Consider the following 20,530-nt stretch of genomic DNA (forward strand, 5'->3'; position numbering starts at 1 on the left):
TAAGTTCTACTAAGGAACCGACCCAGTCCAATGCCACTGTTCTGTAACAGGTATGAGAGGTGGTCGAACATTGAACGCTGGTTCTGACGGCTGATCCTACAGAAGTAGCACAGGAAGCGACAGCAATTGGTCACCATTTGTGGGAATCGAATTTCCTGCAGAGAGAAAAAGAGATAAAGTTCACAAATGTATGGTATCCTACACAGAGATCAAATGTTCTTCGAATTTAAAGGGAGGCTTTTTTTAAATGTTCAGTACACAAAAAGGTAAATACCTTTGAGTCTCCACCACCTCCCAGCACATTGACCATCACCTCCATGACCGTCTCATGCATGCCCAGGGCTCGCATCAAGTTAGGGTGCTGGTAAAACACTTTGTTGTTCATGATGTTCCTATGAGACATATAGATATTACAATTGTTACACATAAAAATACAGTTAAAAGTATATAAATTATTCTACAGAAGAGATACATTTTAGCCCAACACCAATGGGAGAAAGTAAAACTTAGAATCAGGTCATCCCTACTTCTCCCCTCTGTCCTATCCCGGACGAACCCCCAATTTTGTTGCATCCCCCACCATACGAACTACCAGCACATCCGGGAACTGTCAATTTGGCCACCGCCCCTTTTTGGGGGAAAACAAACTAGAATTCCCATAGACTTCCATACAAAATAGCGGAACAAAGCAACGTTCGTACACAGCCGACAGACGTAAATAACTTAAGAAATCACTCAGATTAAACATGTCAATTTATTATATGTCCACCATGCCTGTCATAGAGCGTGAAAGCCTGCTAGTTGTGTACGTACGTTGCTTTTTTCCGCTATTTTGTATGGAAGACTATGAGAAGTCTAGTTTGTTTCCCCCAAAAGTGGGTGTGAACCTGTTCTAAGACTTTCTATGACGTTGCGCTGGTTGTGCATATACCCCTAAACAGCAACTGGGGATGTAACCCTTGATACCATATATATGATACATTACATTACATTAACAAGAGGAGTATGTGTTAATGCTTCTCATTTACTTTAAATGGGTGACAACATGCGCTGCCGAACTGAATTGGGGATCCGCCGCGTCAATGCCGTTGCTTGTGGCATAAGTTACAAATTTCTCAACTTTTTAAGCGCCAACGTGTGCGTCAGCCAATCACATCACCTTTTGCAAATAACCTAGTGTGAGCCAGCCAATTAAGTTTATGCAAGACTGGAGCATGTGTTGTGGCCACTTTGATTGGCTGTTGGCCACGCTTTAGACAAGCTTTCCATCAAGCGTTAACGCTTATGCCCCGTGTGAATGTACCGTTACTTCTAGCTGCAAAAAAATCCACTTCAGCCCAAACTTCTATTTTACAAAACATATCTGGACACTAAAGTAAACAGTCCTCATTAAATCATTCAATATGGTCTATGAAACAGACTTTAATATGGGCTTTGTGTTTTTAAGTTGACCCTGAGTATGTTCAGGAATCAGTTACCAACCCAATGCTCTGGATCATAAGCCTTTCCTCTTCTGGACCCATTTGGACAATGAGCAGAGATCGGATCTGGCCCAGGCACTCCAGCATATCCATGGTGTCCTGTATGGACACAGCGTTGATGGCGTAGGCTTTGGGCAGGGCGCGCATCAACTCTCCCAGAGCATCATACTGACGGTGGAGAAGACTGAACATCAGTCGCACCAGCTCAGGGTTTTGAATGAAAGACTCCTGGGCCCAATGGATCATAGTGTGAGATATCAGCTCCTGTAATGTACCTGAGGAAGTACAAAATTTTATAACTGTCAAAAACACTGAAAAGACAATATTGATCCATTTCTCCATACAAGATGCTTCAACTGGCTTAAAGGACACATATTATGTCAATTTTTACAAGATGCTAATATAAGTCTCAGGTGTGCCTAGAATGTGTATGTAAAGTTTCAGCTAAAAAAAAACCACGTATCATTACTTCCAGTATGTCCATAATGGTGGATGGGAGCAAAAAAGCGCTGTTTTCATGTCTATACCTTTAAATGCAAATGAGCTACAGCTCCTCACTCCCTAACCAAGACGGTGAGCGCTTTTGGTTAAAATAGATCTGATTCCTGTAAATACAGCCTAAGACGATATTATCTTTAGCCACATTTGTGCTACACCGTGCTAACAAACACATAGAAACGCTTTTGGGTAAAATTACCCAGTCAGGCGGTGGCCGTGATTAACAAGAGAATCAAAACAGCAAGTCTAATGAAACTGTTTAATAGAGATTTAAAAAAATAAGTTATTTTGTAGCTTAATGCAATTTTCTCAGCATCTGAGCAATGCCCAAAAAACTAATGACTATGATAACTCATAACTATGGTATGGTAAACTAATTAACTCTTTCCCCGCCATTGACGAGTTATCTTGTCAACCTGCAATACCGCTATTATCCACCAGGTGGGTAACTTATAAAAACCGGAAGCATTGCCCTAGGGCAAACAGCTGTATTTCTGTGTATGTTTTAAAGATCGCTCTGCATCTGATCTCTATCAAAAGTCCTTCACAAAAATGGAATTATCTCTGCTTTTTGCTCAAAATTTGGTGTTTTTGATGAAACCTACACATATTTGAGAGGTGATAGAAATAGAACACATGAAGGTAGGATGAAACAGATTTTTTTGTTTGAAAGCAGAGGCTCTGTTCTTTTATTTCATATATTGTATGTTTATATATTTAAAAAGAAGTATTTTCTGGAAGGCATTAAACTTTTGTGAAAATCATGAAAAATGCTGGCGGGGAAAGAGTTAACCATAACCTGAGCTCTATTTACTCACTAGGTTTGGGTTCTTCCTCTGGTTCTGGCTCCTCTTCTTCATTTTTCTTCCTGAGGCCTTTGACCCTCTCTACCAGACTGAGCAGTCTACCTCTCAGAGACGTGTCCACCTCTTCCTCCACCTCTTCTTCTTCAACATGTATACCTGAGGTACAGAAGAGGTACAACATAAAACAACATTCATTTAAACAAGAATTTAATCCACAAATAAAATAAAAATTCATGTATTAAGAACAAGTAAAACTTTTCCAAGTTATACTCTTAAAAAATAAAGGTACTACAAAAGGTTCTTCACAGCGATGCATAAAAAATCTTTTTTGGTTCCCCAAAGAATTTCTTATCTTTTTATTTCTCCTTTTCCAATGCAAAGAAACCTTTGTGAAACAGAAAGGTTATGTAAATGTTAAATGTTTTTATAGAACCACACAAGCAAAAATGGTTCTTCTATGGCTTCATGTGGCACCTTTATTTTTAACAATGTAATTTATTTTCTTAGACTGGGGAGTAATTACAGCATGTGTTTAATAGTATATTAATTCAATTTATTTATATGGCGCTTTTCACAGTTGTTTATAATTGTTTCAAAGCAGCTTTACCTTAATAAAAAATATTAGCGAAAATTAATAGTTTAGATCTTCATAAAAAAAGTTACAGCACTGTTAATGTTTTAAACTGACCGCAGTGAGAAAGAAGGTCATTGTGGAAGTTCTGGAGCAGTTCTCGCACTTCATCAGGCACAGGACACTCCTCATCCTCAGGGCTGTGCTTGAAGTTAGTCAACATGAGAATCTATGCGCACATAAACATGAACATAAACAGAAATGAGTCTCAATGAAAGCGCATGTTGGACTACAGTCGGTCATATGTATCAAACAATACCTGTTCCTGAGGAGGAGAGCGAAACTCTCTGGTTCTGCGAGCAGTCTCTGCAGCTGACATTGTAAATGCTTTCATCAGATCGTTGTAGCGTGCACGCTGGTTTGACTGGATCTCCTGTATGAACTTATCAGAGAACGCCAGAATGGCCTCAACTCTGTGTCTGAGCTCACAGTCACAGAAATACTGGAGCAGGGTGCACATCTGAAAAAGAGAGAAATAAAAACAACGTCTTGTCTGTGGTGTTGTTGTAGTCCAAGAAAAGAGATTTACGTTGGAGACGATAACTCGCGTCATCGTTTACTTTGGGGTATGTACCTTTTGCATATCATTAACATGTACTAATACACACTTACACACCAAAAGAAAATTTAAAACGTCAATCGGACAATAGGTGCTCTTTAAAACCAAAAAAAGAACTTTAACTTTGGCTATACATAACTTTAAATAATTTAGTTATTGCAAACCATTGCAATACGCATATATTAATGTTTACCTGCAGTTTTACAGACTCCGGTAGCTTCATCTGAAGTAGCCCCTCCTCCAGTGCTTCCTCTTCCTCCTCTATGGCTTCCTCTGCTCCTTCCTCTGCCTCCTTCTCCTCCTCTGCTTTTTCTCCATCAGCCTTTTCTCCCTCCTCCTTCTCCGATGCCTTCTCGACCTCCTCTCCTTCCTCTGCCTCCTCCTCCTCCTTCTTCAGAGCTTTAAGCTCCTCCTCCTCTTCCTCCTCCTCTTCGCCTACTCCTTCGTCCACTGCCTCCTCCTCACCTTCAGCCACTTCTTCTTTCTCTTTCACCTCCTCACCCTCCTCCTTGGGGACAGTTTCCTCCCCTGATTCCTCCTCCACCTCCTCTTTCTTACCAAAAACGCTGGGCTCAATCATTTTGAGGATATGCTTGACGTCTTCATCGTTAAAAATACCCATAATGAGGAGAGTGCTGATTAGTTTGAGGATGGGAACGAAGTGGAACTCAACGCTGCCCCCTACAGGATCACGCATGGCCTGACTGCCATCGAACACGGCTTCAGTCAACATGCTTAGAGCCTTGATCTTCAACTCCTGCCAAAGCAGACATTGTGCAAACATTACCAAAAAGATGGGACACAGTGGGGTTCATGAGTGGGGTTCAAAATATTCTGGCATTGAAATTAAACCTAAAATAATCGTAATTATGTAAAATAAACAGGAAATGTTTATACATTTCAAATAAACACATTTTGTGAAACTGACCAGGATTTTTTTTTACAAGAAAGTCTATAAAATGCTTTCTTTAAAACACCCCTAAGACCTATTGAACTGTTACTGTACCTGCAGAGGGATGACGGGGCTTATGGTGTACAGGTCTGGATCAGTGCCCACAAAGTTGATGGGGGAGAAGTGTAGCTTGGGTCTGAGGCAGGCAGTATGACCCACTCCAGGCAGGTCCTGGGCCGCCTCAGCATCCGGATAGAGCGTGATGCTAAGGGTCTCTTTCGACATAGGAATAATGAACTCCCGGTTGGTTCCCAAGCGGTTGCGTTTGGCCGACTCTAGGTGGATACTGATGAGAAGGTCATAGTAGCCGCTGCGGAGTGGGCCGGGAAGATAGGTGTTTTCAATCGCATAGAAGAGCTGTGATTCGTCCACGTGGCTGCAGAGGGCATGGGCCACACGGTTGTTGCCCAATGCGCACACGGCACAATAGAGCATCAGGGTGTGGTAGTGAAATTTCAGCAGGTCGTGACGCTCAGACAGTTCCAAAATATCAATACACCTGAATATGACAACAGAGTAAGACAAAAAAATACTTTTTAGAAAAGGTTGCACGTGAATTAGGACATTTGGTAGATTATGGAGTTGCTAGGGTGGTTCTCTACTTTGTTGCAAAAGAGCCTTTTCCCATGTGATAATCTGGTCTCCAGATATGGCTTATGCATATATTCATACAGGTTTAGACAACATTTTGGGAGGGGCGTGTTACCTGTTCTCTTCAGGTATATGTAAAGCCATCATGGTGAGGGGCTCCGTACATTCCACCATCCAGCCGTGCCTTTCGCTGACCCGCCCCACATCTGCTTTCAAAAAGTGATTGGGCACTCTGCTCCAGATCACTGGGGTCAACATCTCGACGTCCAGCCGAGGAGGACACTGGGGAACCGGGTTCTTACGCTCACTATGGAACATGGCCGCTGAAAGAGGCATGATGTTCTACAGGACGAGGAAAAGAAAAGTTAGTTTCTTAAAGAAAGCTAATGATTTTTAGGAGAAGAATCAAAGGACGGAGCTCACCTTGAGTTTTCCAAGTTCTAGCTGTAGCATGTTCTGGCTATATGGCAGTACGAAGACAGCTGGGAATAGTTTAGTGTTTGGTTCCACCTGATAGAACACAGATCCAGTTTATAGTTCATGAGCTCAATATTACAATGTACTCTATACATCTCACAAGCTTGTCTGCAACCTGTGCTAATAAGTATTTACTGTAAGACTGCTTTGCAACAGTGCAAAACTGTGAAAGTGCTATAAAAGTTTGAATGGAGAATCTCCCAAATATTAGGTTCTGTTAAAGCAACACTAAAGAGTTTTTACTCTTTGCTTCCCCTACAGGTTGGAAGCGGAATTGTCCATTACCACTGACGTAAATAATTTAGCCTACTGCAGCAAAGCTGGCTCTGATTGGATTGTAGGTCTGCCGTAAAGCAAGTTTTGTAGTTTTCACTCTGTAGCAAATGGCTCGGAGTCAGATTGAGGCCATTTGGCGTCTGGATCGTAAACAGCCCTAAAATTGTGACTTTAGATAACCCTGTGTCCTGATAACACAATCACCCAGATATCTACCACCTATCAAGTCTGTAAAGTGTGCAACAATTAAAACAAATGCCGTCGTAAAAGGACGTTCAAAGGAATTCAATCAGAGCCGTTCAAACGAATATCGCCAGAGACACAACAGGGGGCACAGACTGTATGTCTGTGATGAAACCACATTTAAAGATCCCAATGAGCTGTTTAAATGTATATATATATATGTTATATCCCTTTACTGCATGATCATGTATGTGTGATGTAACTGTGTGTTAACACTTTAGTTAGATTTTATTCACTGTAGCATGGTTCATATCTTAGGTATGAAATTATTATTCAACGTGATCTTAAACCCATGTCTTGTCTAGTATCAAATTAATCTACTCTTTATTTCCCAATCATTTCTATGTATCATATTACCATAAGCCGCATCAATGTCATTTAATATCGATTTGAAGAGTTATGGGAACAAACTTGTATCATTATGCAATTACGCAAATGTGTTGTCTGAAAGAACAAAGGCTTGTTTCCCCGCGCAATCGAACACTTCACACATTGGCCGTACACCCAAAATGGGCTGGGCGTGTGAAAGGTCAAAACGGCCTATCGCCCAAGCCATCATTGCTCAATTGCTCAGTTCGCTCAATAGCTCAATTCGAACGATTCGCTCAGTATCTCAGTCACAGGATTAGTTCACTAATGAGCTCCCAGTCGCCCGGATAACCAGTTAACCAGACAGCGCAGTATGGAAACTCTCTGAGACTCACCCAGAGTCCCTCGGATTCATCATCTTTTCTCTGAGCCCTGTCTCTTCAGGACAGTCTTTCCTGGCTTTGCGCTAGAGTTCGGAAAACCCCGCGGACCAATCCGCCCTACGAAACAACTTAACGGACTTCCATCTTAAACGAACACACCTGTATTCTCTCTCTCTCTCCTTGCTCGCATCGCGAGGATTAGAAACTTCGCACCGCATCACAAAGAGCCAAAAGCAAGTATAAACTCGTTTTACTCGCTCATGTTTAAGCTTTACCCCTTATGAAAATTAAGGCGATCCTTAGAGATTATCCGATGGTTTGTGCAGATGTTAAGCAATAGTGCTTTGCCAATCTTTACTCTCTCTCTCTAGCTTTTTCAATCTTTTCTTTCTCATCTATGTTTTATGTTATTGTATGTGTGTATGTTTAGTTAGTCGTTATGTGTACTTCATTTTATAGTTAATAAACCGGTTTGCATTTTCACAATTGAATTGTTTCTGTGTTCAATGCTCATGAAATTAAAGTCACTATTTCTGCCTTTTGATCCAGCTACACGCTGCGAGTAGCACTGTATATCAGTGAGAAGGTTAATTTTAAAGGCCATGAAATTAACATTTCTTAGACGTTAATATACGATTATGGATATATGTCTTCGGTGGACGAACATATTAATTAATTGTTATTATTAATTCTGCTACGCCAGGTAAAACCTGATAAACTTGTATAATTAATTACAGTTAATTATACATAATATTCCCTTTTGAGCTAAAATCTAAGATTCCCTTGGGAATCCCCGTAGTGTTTCGGTCGGAGGTTCATAGTGTTTCAAATAACGTTATTTCCCTCCTCCCGCAGAAATTCGCTACATATAATGGTGGAGAACACGCGGGCAGATTTAAACATTATTTTCTGAGCAAACCAGTTACAAATCAAATGTGTTTTTGCATTGTGTGAATGAAAAAGAACTATCAGCTATAACTGATTTCGTTCTTTATTTGTATGAATGAAAATGTATTTTCCTGTATCATTTTCAGGACGTAACAGACTCGCGCCCCTGTTATGTATAGTTAACTGCAGTCTTTAAGGTAACCGTATTAAAAAACCCTTTAATACGCTGCATTACCGTCTGATTCCGCCTAATAAAGAGTAGAATTCCTTTATTTAGAGCGAAGCGGTGGTCGAGTGAGTACTCCCATCTGATAAGGCCTTTTTGTTAAATCTCCAGGAAATGATTTACAATTAGAGAAGCTGTCTATTGTATTTTTCCATTTTATTCACGTACGTGGATTTTTAAAATTGTAAGCACCGAGGGTAAGACTTTTCAATTTTAAAGGAGATAAAAACTTGATCAAGTATTTATAGTCACAACGTATGATAAAGCACGTTGGATTCTTGTTTATTTCGTGTCCCGGTAACGTAAGCCAAAAGAGGCACCGGCTGAACACGAGCAAATTACATCCGTCGTCTTAGCAACGCAGCGGCCGCCGATGTAATTACTGTATAGAAGCGAATCTTTGTCAGTTTAAAGCGTACTACCTAGTTCTAACACTAGATGTCAGTCTTGAGTGTCTAACACTTCTTCTTCTCCATTACTCTACGTCTGACTTCCGCTTTCTTTGTGTGTTGGGCGAAATATCGCCATCTAGTGGGAAAAGCTCGTTTGGTCCTCTCATAAACTCTTTTGGGAGTGTATGACAGGAATCAAACTTGGATTTTTGACCTTACTTCAATAACTAGGTTATTCTACTACTTTGTAGTTTTATTTCCTACATATTGAATGTTATGGTCTTAAATTATAAATAATAATTAATATTGCTGTGGCTTATTAATTTATTATTTCTTTATTTAATTTTTATTTTATTTTGATTTATTTTATTTTTATTTTATTTCATTTTTTTGCTGGTCTCTCTCACTCCTTACTCTCCTGTTCTCTTTTCTATTGTAGAGATTGTATTTTTAATTAAGTTTAAATTTAAATTCAATGCAGTTTGATTTATTTTAAATTTTAATTGAATCAATTCTTTACTGTGAATAGAATTCAGCCCCATAAGTCCCATTCTCAGTGAATTCATTTATGTTTTAACTGGTGCAATAGGATAAGCCCCTGTGCATCTCTTGAAAGCTAACACTTGATAGATGAATCAGAGGCTTCGCCAGCGGTGAGTTCTACAAGAGACCGGTCCCGCTGAACTGACTCGAGTGTGTACAGTCGGGGTGCTGCGGTAGCTCCCTCCTTAGCACCTTAGGCAGCAAGACACAGTGCAACCTCTGCCACCGGGCACTCCAATCGCTAACCTTGCCAGCTGACACACAAAAGCCCTAGCGGCAGTGCCAGTTGGTGGGTGACACCTTTGAGTGCGGCCCGGCGGTGTGAAGGGTGTGACTGTTGAGCGGTCGAGGTGGGGAGGGCAGAAGGCCCGGCACTCTTGGCTGCGTGCTCAGGGAAGCGCCTTGTCTCTGTGTTCCACCCTGGGTTTCCTTAAATAGTCAACGAGTGTTGGTGTAAAAGAGATGCACTTTTCTCCCCTCTGTAGCCACTAGAGGCACCAGATCCCTATCAGGTTGGGTCTAGCCCAGCCAATCTAGCTAAGCCACTCCCCTAACTCGCATGACTCCATAGTGCCCTCTCCCTGTAAGGCCCTGTCATCAAATTTAGGGTAGAGAACCTGCTAAGCTGAAACAGGAAACCCCTTTTTCCACCTCCTATACTCTTAATTTTCCCAGCCTTAAGACTTCGTCTGTTGGCGGTCTCAATTCCCATTTTCAGTTTATTTTATTATTTTTATTTATTTCTTTAAATTTTTTTATTATTTATTTGTTTTCTTTCCTCTCCTTTTGCACTTTCCTGTTTCATTTCATTTCCAGCAACCTTGCTTTATGTTTTATTTTATTTTTATCATTATAATTAATTAATTTTAATTATTTTGATTCACTTTATTTTGGGTTGAAAGAGCAAAACTGCACAAACCATTAGGAGAATTCATTAGTAATACGCTCGAATAACCAAATGTCCAAGGCGACCTATAGGTTTTAACAAAGCGACAAATTACTAAAATTTTTCCCTTATTTCCCCACACTGATTATCTGTGCCGCCGGAGAAAGGCCCTGATAATAAGCTTATAGCCCACATATATATATTTTATTGCTGTAGCTCGCTGAACTGTGCGGACTCGCATTGGCTCTTTGTGTTTTCTCTTCTACCAGTGGGTCAACATGTCCAGATTACCAAGGCCTGTCAACCACTGGGACCAGCTAGAGGCCTGGCTCAGCGCTGTGACATCTGAACTCCTGCCCAACCTCGCCAATGAACTGCAACACTTGGAAAGAGAGCAACTCGACGGTACCCTGGACAAGTTCATAGCCCACGACCCAACGAGGAGCTACAGTCACAAGGATATAGCCAAGATCACAGGTGCCATCGCTCACAACCTCATCATCCAGCTTAAACTGGGCGAAAGGAACATCGCCCAACTGGAAGAGGATGCAGCAGCTCTACAGCTCCAAGCAGCAGAGGCACGGAGGAATCAGGAGGACGCGCAGAATCGTCTAGATCAGATGACACAGGGATTAGAGATTCAACATCCATCGACGGAGGAGGAGCACTGGAGGCTAAAGGACGAGATTGGACAACTCCAAGAGGCCTTGTCAAAACTCCGCACAGACACAGAGCACAAGGAGCAACAGGAAAAGACAGCCAGAGAAGAGCTGTCTGGAAAGCTCCAGCAGGCTGAACATCTTCTGGTGAGAGCAAAGGCAGAACTGAAGGAACGTGATGCCAAGCTGAAGGCCTGTGAGAATCACCTGCGAGCGTCTCGAGATGAAGGTCGAGCTCTGGCTCAGCAAAGAGACCAGGCTAGAGACGACCTTGACTCAGCCCAAAGAGAACTCATTTATGCATATAAACTGCAAGCTGAAAAAGTAAGGGAAAAAGCAACCTTTCCCTTTCATTCAACCAGTGAGCCTGCACCCCCCCACCAAAGCTTTTCTGTTGAAAAGGGGGGCGGGAGCCCACTGTTAAAGACATCATCCAGCATCCCAGAACCTCTCACTACCATAGGGGGGTGGGGACAGACAAATTTCCCGAGGTCACCTGCAGACATGCCCGGCGTGGCACCCAAAGACCTCGACAAGCTGGCTAGAAATATCCCAACATTTACCCCAGAGCCTGCAGGTGGCCATGATATCCACTCTTACCTGCAGGACATTGACTTTTATTTGCAAACACTGCCAAATGTAACCACAAGAGACAAACTGTATCTGCTACGGGTTACTTCCAGTCGTGAGGTGAGGAGTTTCCTTGACCGGCAGCCAGAAAACGTCAAGATGGATTACGAGCAGCTGCAAAAGGCTTTAATAGAAGAGTTTTCGGATCCAGAGGCAGAACAAGGACTAGTTACAGCGATGGACCTCAAACAGAGCCGAAACGAAACTCCACAGGCCTACTACAACAGACTCAGGCCAGCTTACTTTGGCTCACGGAATGAGCCAGGAATGGAGGAGGACTTTAACTTCAGGACCCTCTTCCTGCGAAATCTTCACTTCACAGTAAGCCAACACTTAGGGGTTATGGCCTGCCCTCGCACGATGACAACCAGGCAGCTGCGGGACTTGGCCCAGAAAGCTTATGGTAAACAAAGAGCGGCCTCTGAAAAGACTGTTAAAAACCCTGTCATTCTCCCTGTCTCTGAACTGTACCCTGAACTACCACTGGAGGGCGCACGACAGCGCCACAGTGAAAGACCATTCAACAGAGGGCCAAGAGGGTCAAGAGACCTTACAGCCAGCCAGGAATGGTACGGCCATGAAGGGGCTCGTCCCAAGCACCAAATGGGACGCGCCGAGAGGTCATGGAGCCGGCTAAACTCATCAGACAACCAGAAGGGTGGCGGCTCGTGGGAACCTGGCCGACGACCTAGAGGTAACCGTCCTGCACCTTGCAGATCAAATACTGGTCACAGACAACAGAGAGATCAGTCTCGATACACACAGAGCAAGGCTAAGTCTGAACTACCCCAGAAACAGAGTGACACAGACACGTCTGAAACAGCAGAGATTCTGAGAATATTGAAGGAGTTAATCCAAAAAAGGCCCCACAAGGAGGACCACAAAGACAAACCCGACTCCTTATTCAAAGACTTTGGCATACAAACAATATCTCAAACACCAACCAACCAAAGCCTGCAAGTACCAGAGAGTGCTGTGTTAAGTGTCTCTTTCCCTCCAGAGTCACAGGAAACCAGCCTTGACTGCCTTCCCTTTAATACAACAGTCCCAGTACCAAGCCTCCTGGGAAACCTGATCGAAAGAGGAGAAGCTAAAAAGCTATATCTATCCATCACCTTGGAAAATGAGGTTGAACTAGAAGCCCTCGTCGACACCGGAGCTGACCTAACGCTGATGTCATCCCAGCTTTTCACCAGACTCCAGAACAGAGCTAAGGCCCAAAATTTGACCCTTAAACCCCAAAGGTGTATGCTGAATGTGCAGTCTTACAGCCAGACTGAAGTTCAACTGCAACAGGTGATTCCCATCCACCTGACGATCGGTCCTATGAGCATCATACACCCTGTGTACATCTCACCAATGGACTCATACCCTCTCCTCATTGGCAAAGACCTGCTAGACCGCTTTGAACCCTTAATGGACTTTAAACAGTTAAAAATTTGGGCTCAAGTGCGAGAACCTTTACCCTTTCAATCAGCCAGATCATCTAAGGTAAACTGCCAGGTCACACAGGTCATGGACGACCCCCCAGCCAGCCGCGGGAACTTCGTCTCAGACCTAAACTTCAAAAGTTCACTGCTCTGCAATCTGCATCCAGCCAAAGACTCAGAGCCATACCCAGGACTTGACGCAGTTCAACAAAATTTAAAAGATGCAGATGCCATGCAGGATGATGCAGATCATCAGAAACTACAAGCCTTTAACATCGCTACCCAAGCTATGTTAAACCACCTCTCAGACCCCTCCACCTACCCTATCACAAACTCTGACCTGTCTGCTGCTCCAACCCGCAAACGTCTCAACGATGTCAGGCACCTGCTGCGCATACAACACAACATCCTCGGGTATGTCCCTGATGACCGCACTACACCTGCGCTTGTGGTTCCTCAGGCCCATAGGGGGGTCATACTAATGTATGCGCATGACACAGCATGTGCCGCACACCACCGCACAAAAGCCACTTATGAAACACCGAAACAGGTGGCATACTGGCCTGGAATGCAGCACGATGTAGCAGAACACATCAAGAAATGTCTGGTTTGCTGCCAGTTCCAACCGGCTAAGCCAAACCATGGAGCACCACTTCAAAAAAGAGGTGTCAACTTTCCAGTGTCAGACCTCCAGATAGACTGGGTTGGACCATCACCCAGGCCAACGAGGGGCAACAAACACTTTCTCACGGTCATCTGCAAATTCACAAAGTTGGCAGAATGCTTTCCAGCACCCAATGACACCACTCACCAGTATCTGGATGAACTTCATCCGGGAACAACCTTCGCTTTTCGAACGACCAAGATCTGGTACTACAGTTTCGCCCCGCCAATTCAGACAGCTCACCGTCGGCTGTCAAAGAAATTTCTGCCACACTGGACAGGACCTCATGAGATTGTGGACAAACTCTCCCCCATTGCATACCAGATCAGGATGGGCGGGAGTCAGAAGGAACCAATTTCCAAATGGGTCCACCAGAACCAAGTCAAGAGACACTCAACATGGTGGCATGACAGTAAAGGGGGGACGAGCACTAACCAGGCCAAACTTCCTCCAGACTGCCTCAGCACTAGAACTCTGCCACCTAAGGAACAGCCGTTTATGAAAAGAAAGAGAACTGTCCTGACCAAACAAGGACCTGTAGCGCTCACCTATTGTTCCTTCCCTCTCTCCCTCTCTGTCACCAGGATGCTGCTGTGGATTACTGTTCTGTACATCAGCCTACAGGGGGGATGGTCGCAACCTGAAATCGTGTCGCCGGGTCCCGTCTCAGGCATTGTCCTTAAAGAGCAACCTGGACTCCTGATCACGAACTGCAGAACACATAGCCAAAAGGTCTATGTCCAACTCAACCCCCGTGACGTCTACAGAGCACACTACACAGCATCAGCACCAGAAACCAGTTGGGCAGGAGAACGATGGGCGCAGAACGCTATGTTTCACGCAGAGGCTGACATCAAACACGTGCTGTACCAACTTCAGAAGATGACTGTCACACAGGCAGGTCTAGGCGGACAAACCAAGCGTCCCAAGCGGTTCCTGGGAGCCCTACTCGGAGCTGCCGCAGCAGCCATTCCACCCTGCCTGGTACCCCTTAGCCTGGTACAGACCATTTTATCCTCTGTCACTGCAGGCCCAACAGACACCCTGCAGGCACATCTAGCCTACTCCCTAGGTAGCGCAATCTCACTAAGCATAGCCCCTGAACAAGGCGAACTTGCTTTTCTGATAAACCTGCCAATCATCGAGTCACACAACATCTACAGACTCAAAGACATTGTCAATGTTGGCTCCTGGCAGGGAAACACTCACATCAGAATATGCACCCCCACTGTTGTGGCTTACCATGACAGCAATGAACAGCTGTACCTTGCACCAAACCTGCGCATGTGCAGCCTCACTAAAGACATTCATTATCTCTGCCCCAGCAAACCTTTCCTTGGGACCAACACTGACGGCATCTGTGGGCTGCGGCCCATGAAGATTGACTCTCGTTGTCCTGCCTCAGCTAAACCACGAGCCGAGGTCACTAACACCCAAGCTGAGATCGTAGGTGACCGATGGCTGGTCAACACCCCAGCCAGCACGGCCACTTTGACCTACGACCAACACGACACAGCCACCCGCATCAGTCTACCAAACCAGACGATGTGGATCCAAGTTCCAAAAGGTGCGATTCTTCACATCGATGAACTCGCACTCTATCACCTTCCCAGTGAGGAGTACCACACCGAACTGGGATTTTCAACTTTCTTCAGGGACCACAACTTCACTTTAGACCCTGAATTGGAGATGAGGATTGCAGAAGGGGGGACCCAACTAATTGATGTCACGCCCATCGACACTGCCCTCCAGGCACTTGCTCGCATGCCAGCTATGCACAGCCTCCCTGTTTTCCAAGCCTGGACCGCCACTGACACAGTACTGTGCCTCTCCACAGGAGTAGGATACGCCCTTACTCTTGGCCTCACTTTCATCCTGTACCGAAGAGTCAGCGGGATGCAGGAAACAGCGAACAAGTGCACAGCTGCCGTCCCTCAAGCCTTCAAGCGGAACCGTGGGAAGCAAGAGCCCAACCTCATCGAAATCACCCCTCTGCAGGCACGCCGAAGCGCTGCAGAAAATTAAGATACACCTGCCATCCAGACCCAAATGACCTGTCCAACCATCGCCTATTGAACCATCGCCCACCAAAGTCTCTCAAGACCCTGGTGGCCATGAAGGGGGGATATGTAGCAAATGGCTCGGAGTCAGATTGAGGCCATTTGGCGTCTGGATCGTAAACAGCCCTAAAATTGTGACTTTAGATAACCCTGTGTCCTGATAACACAATCACCCAGATATCTACCACCTATCAAGGCTGTAAAGTGGGCAACAATTAAAACAAATGCCGTCGTAAAAGGACGTTCAAAGGAATTCCATCAGAGCCGTTCAAACGAATATCGCCAGAGACACAACAGGGGGCACAGACTGTATGTCTGTGATGAAACCACATTTAAAGATCCCAATGAGCTGTTTAAATGTATATATATATATATGTTATATCCCTTTACTGCATGATCATGTATGTGTGATGTAACTGTGTGTTAACACTTTAGTTAGATTTTATTCACTGTAGCATGGTTCATATCTTAGGTATGAAATTATTATTCAACGTGATCTTAAACCCATGTCTTGTCTAGTATCAAATTAATCTACTCTTTATTTCCCAATCATTTCTATGTATCATATTACCATAAGCCGCATCAATGTCATTTAATATCGATTTGAAGAGTTATGGGAACAAACTTGTATCATTATGCAATTACGCAAATGTGTTGTCTGAAAGAACAAAGGCTTGTTTCCCCGCGCAATCGAACACTTCACACATTGGCCGTACACCCAAAATGGGCTGGGCGTGTGAAAGGTCAAAACGGCCTATCGCCCAAGCCATCATTGCTCAATTGCTCAGTTCGCTCAATAGCTCAATTCGAACGATTCGCTCAGTATCTCAGTCAGTGGCTTAGTTCACTCATGAGCGCTCAATCGCCCGGTTACCCAGGTAACCCGTCAGCGCAGTTTGGAAACTCGCTGAGACTCACCCAGAGTCCCTCGGATTCATCATCTTTTCTCTGAGCCCTGTCTCTTCAGGACAGTCTTTCCTGGCTTTGCGCTAGAGTTCGGAAAACCCCGCGGACCAATCCGCCCTACGAAACAACTTACGGACTTCCATCTTAAACGAACACACCTGGATTCTCTCTCTCTCTCCTTGCTCGCATCGCGAGCATAAGAAACTTCGCACCGCATCACAAAGAGCCAAAGCAAGTATAAACTCGTTTTACTCGCTGATGTTCAAGTTTTACCCCTTATGAAAATTAAGGCGATCCTTAGAGATTATCCGATGGTTTGTGCAGATGTTAAGCAATAGTGCTTTGCCAATCTTTACTCTCTCTCTCTAGCTTTCTCAATCTTTTCTTTCTCATCTATGTTTTATGTTATTGTATGTGTGTATGTTTAGTTAGTCGTTATGTGTACTTCATTTTATAGTTAATAAACCGGTTTGCATTTTCACAATTGAATTGTTTCTGTGTTCAATGCTCATGAAATTAAAGTCACTATTTCTGCCTTTTGATCCAGCTACACGCTGCGAGTAGCACTGTATATCAGTGAGAAGGTTAATTTTAAAGGCCATGAAATTAACATTTCTTAGACGTTAATATACGATTATGGATATATGTCTTTGGTGGACGAACATATTAATTAATTGTTATTATTAATTCTGCTACGCCAGGTAAAACCTGATAAACTTGTATAATTAATTACAGTTAATTATACATAATATTCCCTTTTGAGCTAAAATCTAAGATTCCCTTGGGAATCCCCGTAGTGTTTCGGTCGGAGGTTCATAGTGTTTCAAATAACGTTATTTCCCTCCTCCCGCAGAAATTCGCTACAACTCGAACTACAGGACTGCGACCCGACGATTGGAAACTTGCGGTTTTGGCCGATAGAGGGCTGCAAAGCGAATGTGAAAGTGCCGTTCACCCTGTTTCGAGTGGATGAACGACTGAAACTATTTTGGAAACATTATTTTAAGGTAAAAAAATCTCTTTGGTGTTGCTTTAAATAAACCTTCTTAGATATCACCTGCATCTACCTGATAGAAAGTATTGATCTCCTTCCCATTGGCTGTGAAAGTCATGAGACCTGCTGCCAGGTCAACCAAGCAACCAATCACCAGATCCTCCTGGCTGAACCGCTGTTGGGTGCTGCTGCCGAACTCTCCTCCCCACACCATGTAGCAGTTACTTCTCCGTATACTGAGACATAAACAAAATCAATATACGAAAACTTCATTGATTAAATATATGAAATATAATATGAAGAGTTTGGTTCCAAAACCCAATATAACCATTTTGACTAATAAGAAAATGACAAGATGAAAAACACTATTTTCTGTTACAACATTCACATAGCATCTTTAGGTTATAAAAAAATAAAAAAATAAAATCCATAATTTGATTTTCAAAGATTTATTATAAAAACAGATTTTTTTCCGCAAATTGTTTTTTTCAAAATGCTATAAATCTAATGAATCAATATATAAATGTGCATTCATCTTTGCCATGTTATATTCATTTAGTTGATTAGTGGTATACACTGATTAAAAATAAACATTAATGGCATTAACCAAAACACTTACTTTGTCATATTAAAGGTATAGCGGAGGATTTTCTCGAATTTTAGAAAAGAACCGCCTTCTCCACTTTTTTAAAAAATACAATTGCGCAAGACTCCTGATTGACAACTAGGAGGACCAATAGTCTTGATGATCCACCCGGAAAAAGAAAATCCTCCGCAATACCTTTAAGATCACTGTCATTGCTGCTGTTGTACTTGGGACGTCGTCTCTGAACTTTATTGACAGCGTTCAGCTCTAAAATGTTTTGGTCCTGCTCGATTTTTTGACTTTGAGTAAAATAATGGAAAGGTTTTTAAGATCCTCTGCGGTCAATGTGTTGACAGAAGCTTGATGCTGTTGTGTGAGAACAAGCAACAGCCGACATTTTTCCTTCACCCGAGTGCCTCTCACGTAAATAATTCGATTTTGATGGCTTACGTTTCTTCCCCGCCACAGAAAACCACCACAAGTTTATTAATGCCAACAAAATATTTTTTTAGTTTTTATTTGTTTGTTGATCATGAAGTACAAACTAGATGAGGAAAACTAGGATTCTATGTGTATTTAAGTTATTGTTTACAATGCGTGGAATGGTGCGCTGTGATTTGTTGAGCGGATTTATTGCATTCTGCAGAGAAGAAGAGTTTGTTGCGGTTTGGAAAAAAGGAGAGAAAAGATGACAGAATAACACAGCAGATATCGATTTTGTGTAAAATTAAGAATTTACTTTTTAATACTGACCAGATAAAATACTGATTTTGGCTGTAACTATTTTTTTAATGCGTTTTTTTGTGTTTGGGAACCAAACTCTTCATATACATATATGTATCTTAAAGTTAAAGATTTAGATTTGTTATACCCCCCACCCCCAAAAAAGCCGTCAAACTTTGTGTATAGTAAAATCTAAATATATCACATTTATTACAGCTGTCTGATGTCATACTTTTACTTTTTTCAGACTAAAAATTATTTTTTCAACTTTTCATTCCTGATGGTTGGTGACGCTTACATCACCATGATCAACATTTGCACAATGGCTGCGTCCAAAAACTTAGGCAGCTGACTTGTTGCCTCGCTGCCTCATGAGGCAATGACTTCGGCGGCATGAAGGCAGCTAAGAGAAACGCTTTCGCACACACTTCAAAGGCAGCGTGTTTTAAATATAAACAGAGAGCGCCTTTGTGATAACTAATCACATATTTGAAAACTAAAATATTAATTTATCGCTAAACATGCAATTAAAAGGTGTAAAAAGTGAAAATTTACATTTATTTACACTAAATTTGTGCTCCAGCTGCTTTCTTGGCCGCCATTTTATTTTTTCGAACTCAACCAGGCTCAACCAATCACATTCCCGAGGGGCGCAAACATTGTGGGACAAGATCTCAGGAGTAAAGAAATAAACCTAAAATTGGATTCGGACCTTGATGCCTTCCTACCTTGGAAAGCTGCCACAGAAGGCAGCAATTAAGAGTTTTCGAACGCAGCCAACGTTATAACTAACTGTCCCTCTGTAATGGTTCAATAGCTTTGTGTTTGCCGCCATCCGGACACATTTCACATGACATTAAAATTCAGCACAGTAAAGAAAATTTCATGCTACTTGAAACAAACCTTACCTGTCATGTATGTTACCCTTGTCATCTCCGACTGTTAGTGTGACAGTACGGACCTTAGACAGGTCAAAGTTGAGATCATACATGTGGAAGTCTGGGGTGACCCAGCCGACCCACACTCCGCTTGGCTCTTGCCCAGCAAAGATACGCACGGAGTAATAGTACTGCATGGTAAAGAAAACAAATAGAAAGATTGGTGAAAAATGTGCGCGTGTGTTATGTCTGATAGATCTTGCGATGAAGATGTTGGACTGACTGTGGTGGTGTTGAGAATGATCTCGGGGTCGTCACGGTCATCCGGCACAACGTCCTCGAACAAACGGGGCATGATTGGAGGAGGTGGCGGAGGGGCGATCATGGCCGCCTTTTTAGCTTTAAACAGAAAACTGTGGGAGGACCATCGAGTTATATTCAATTATATTCATAATGTGAGGCCTTTCATTAGCCACAGTTTACACTAAAAACTCTCACCCTTTCTTCTTTCCTTTTTCGGATGCAGTATCTTTGTCATTCTCCTTAATGGGAAGATCTTTGGGCACAGACGGTTCCTTGTCCTTCTCCTCCTGCTCTTTGCGACTGGCTGACTTTTTCAGGACCTCAAAATCAGAGTCGGGGTCCACCTCCACCACCTCTTCTTCTGGGATGGTGAGGGTCCGTGTTAGAGGAGTGGTGCCTGCAGGCACTTTGAAGGTCAGGTGAAACTCCACAGGCATGCTCAGCCTGAAGAACAACATGTCTGTGTTAGCATTCTGCGACCCAAATGTCTTATGGGTTATTTTCAAACAGGGGGCGCTGTCCACGGTTCCATCCACACGAGACACCTGCAGGCGGA

General features: G+C 43.2%; 1 protein-coding gene across 14 annotated transcripts in view; it reads right to left on the reverse strand.

Moving 5' to 3' along the window:
* ryr1b (ryanodine receptor 1b (skeletal)) overlaps positions 1 to 20,530 on the reverse strand; it is a 123,893-nt gene that overhangs the window by 45,208 nt on the left and 58,155 nt on the right. For all 14 annotated transcript variants that reach the window (XM_073853492.1, XM_073853495.1, XM_073853505.1 and 11 more), the window contains 14 exons: positions 20,170 to 20,519; positions 19,955 to 20,084; positions 19,702 to 19,862; positions 17,558 to 17,720; positions 5,942 to 6,028; positions 5,634 to 5,860; positions 4,982 to 5,426; positions 4,169 to 4,732; positions 3,676 to 3,876; positions 3,474 to 3,585; positions 2,798 to 2,941; positions 1,483 to 1,756; positions 275 to 392; positions 23 to 155 (listed from right to left, as the gene is read on the reverse strand). In XM_073853492.1, coding sequence (XP_073709593.1) covers positions 23 to 155; positions 275 to 392; positions 1,483 to 1,756; positions 2,798 to 2,941; positions 3,474 to 3,585; positions 3,676 to 3,876; positions 4,169 to 4,732; positions 4,982 to 5,426; positions 5,634 to 5,860; positions 5,942 to 6,028; positions 17,558 to 17,720; positions 19,702 to 19,862; positions 19,955 to 20,084; positions 20,170 to 20,519 — 3,109 coding nt within the window. The remainder of the gene's footprint in view (positions 1 to 22; positions 156 to 274; positions 393 to 1,482; positions 1,757 to 2,797; positions 2,942 to 3,473; positions 3,586 to 3,675; positions 3,877 to 4,168; positions 4,733 to 4,981; positions 5,427 to 5,633; positions 5,861 to 5,941; positions 6,029 to 17,557; positions 17,721 to 19,701; positions 19,863 to 19,954; positions 20,085 to 20,169; positions 20,520 to 20,530) is intronic.

Source organism: Misgurnus anguillicaudatus, chromosome 15 (genome assembly GCF_027580225.2).
Source record: "Misgurnus anguillicaudatus chromosome 15, ASM2758022v2, whole genome shotgun sequence".
NCBI lineage: Eukaryota > Metazoa > Chordata > Actinopteri > Cypriniformes > Cobitidae > Misgurnus > Misgurnus anguillicaudatus.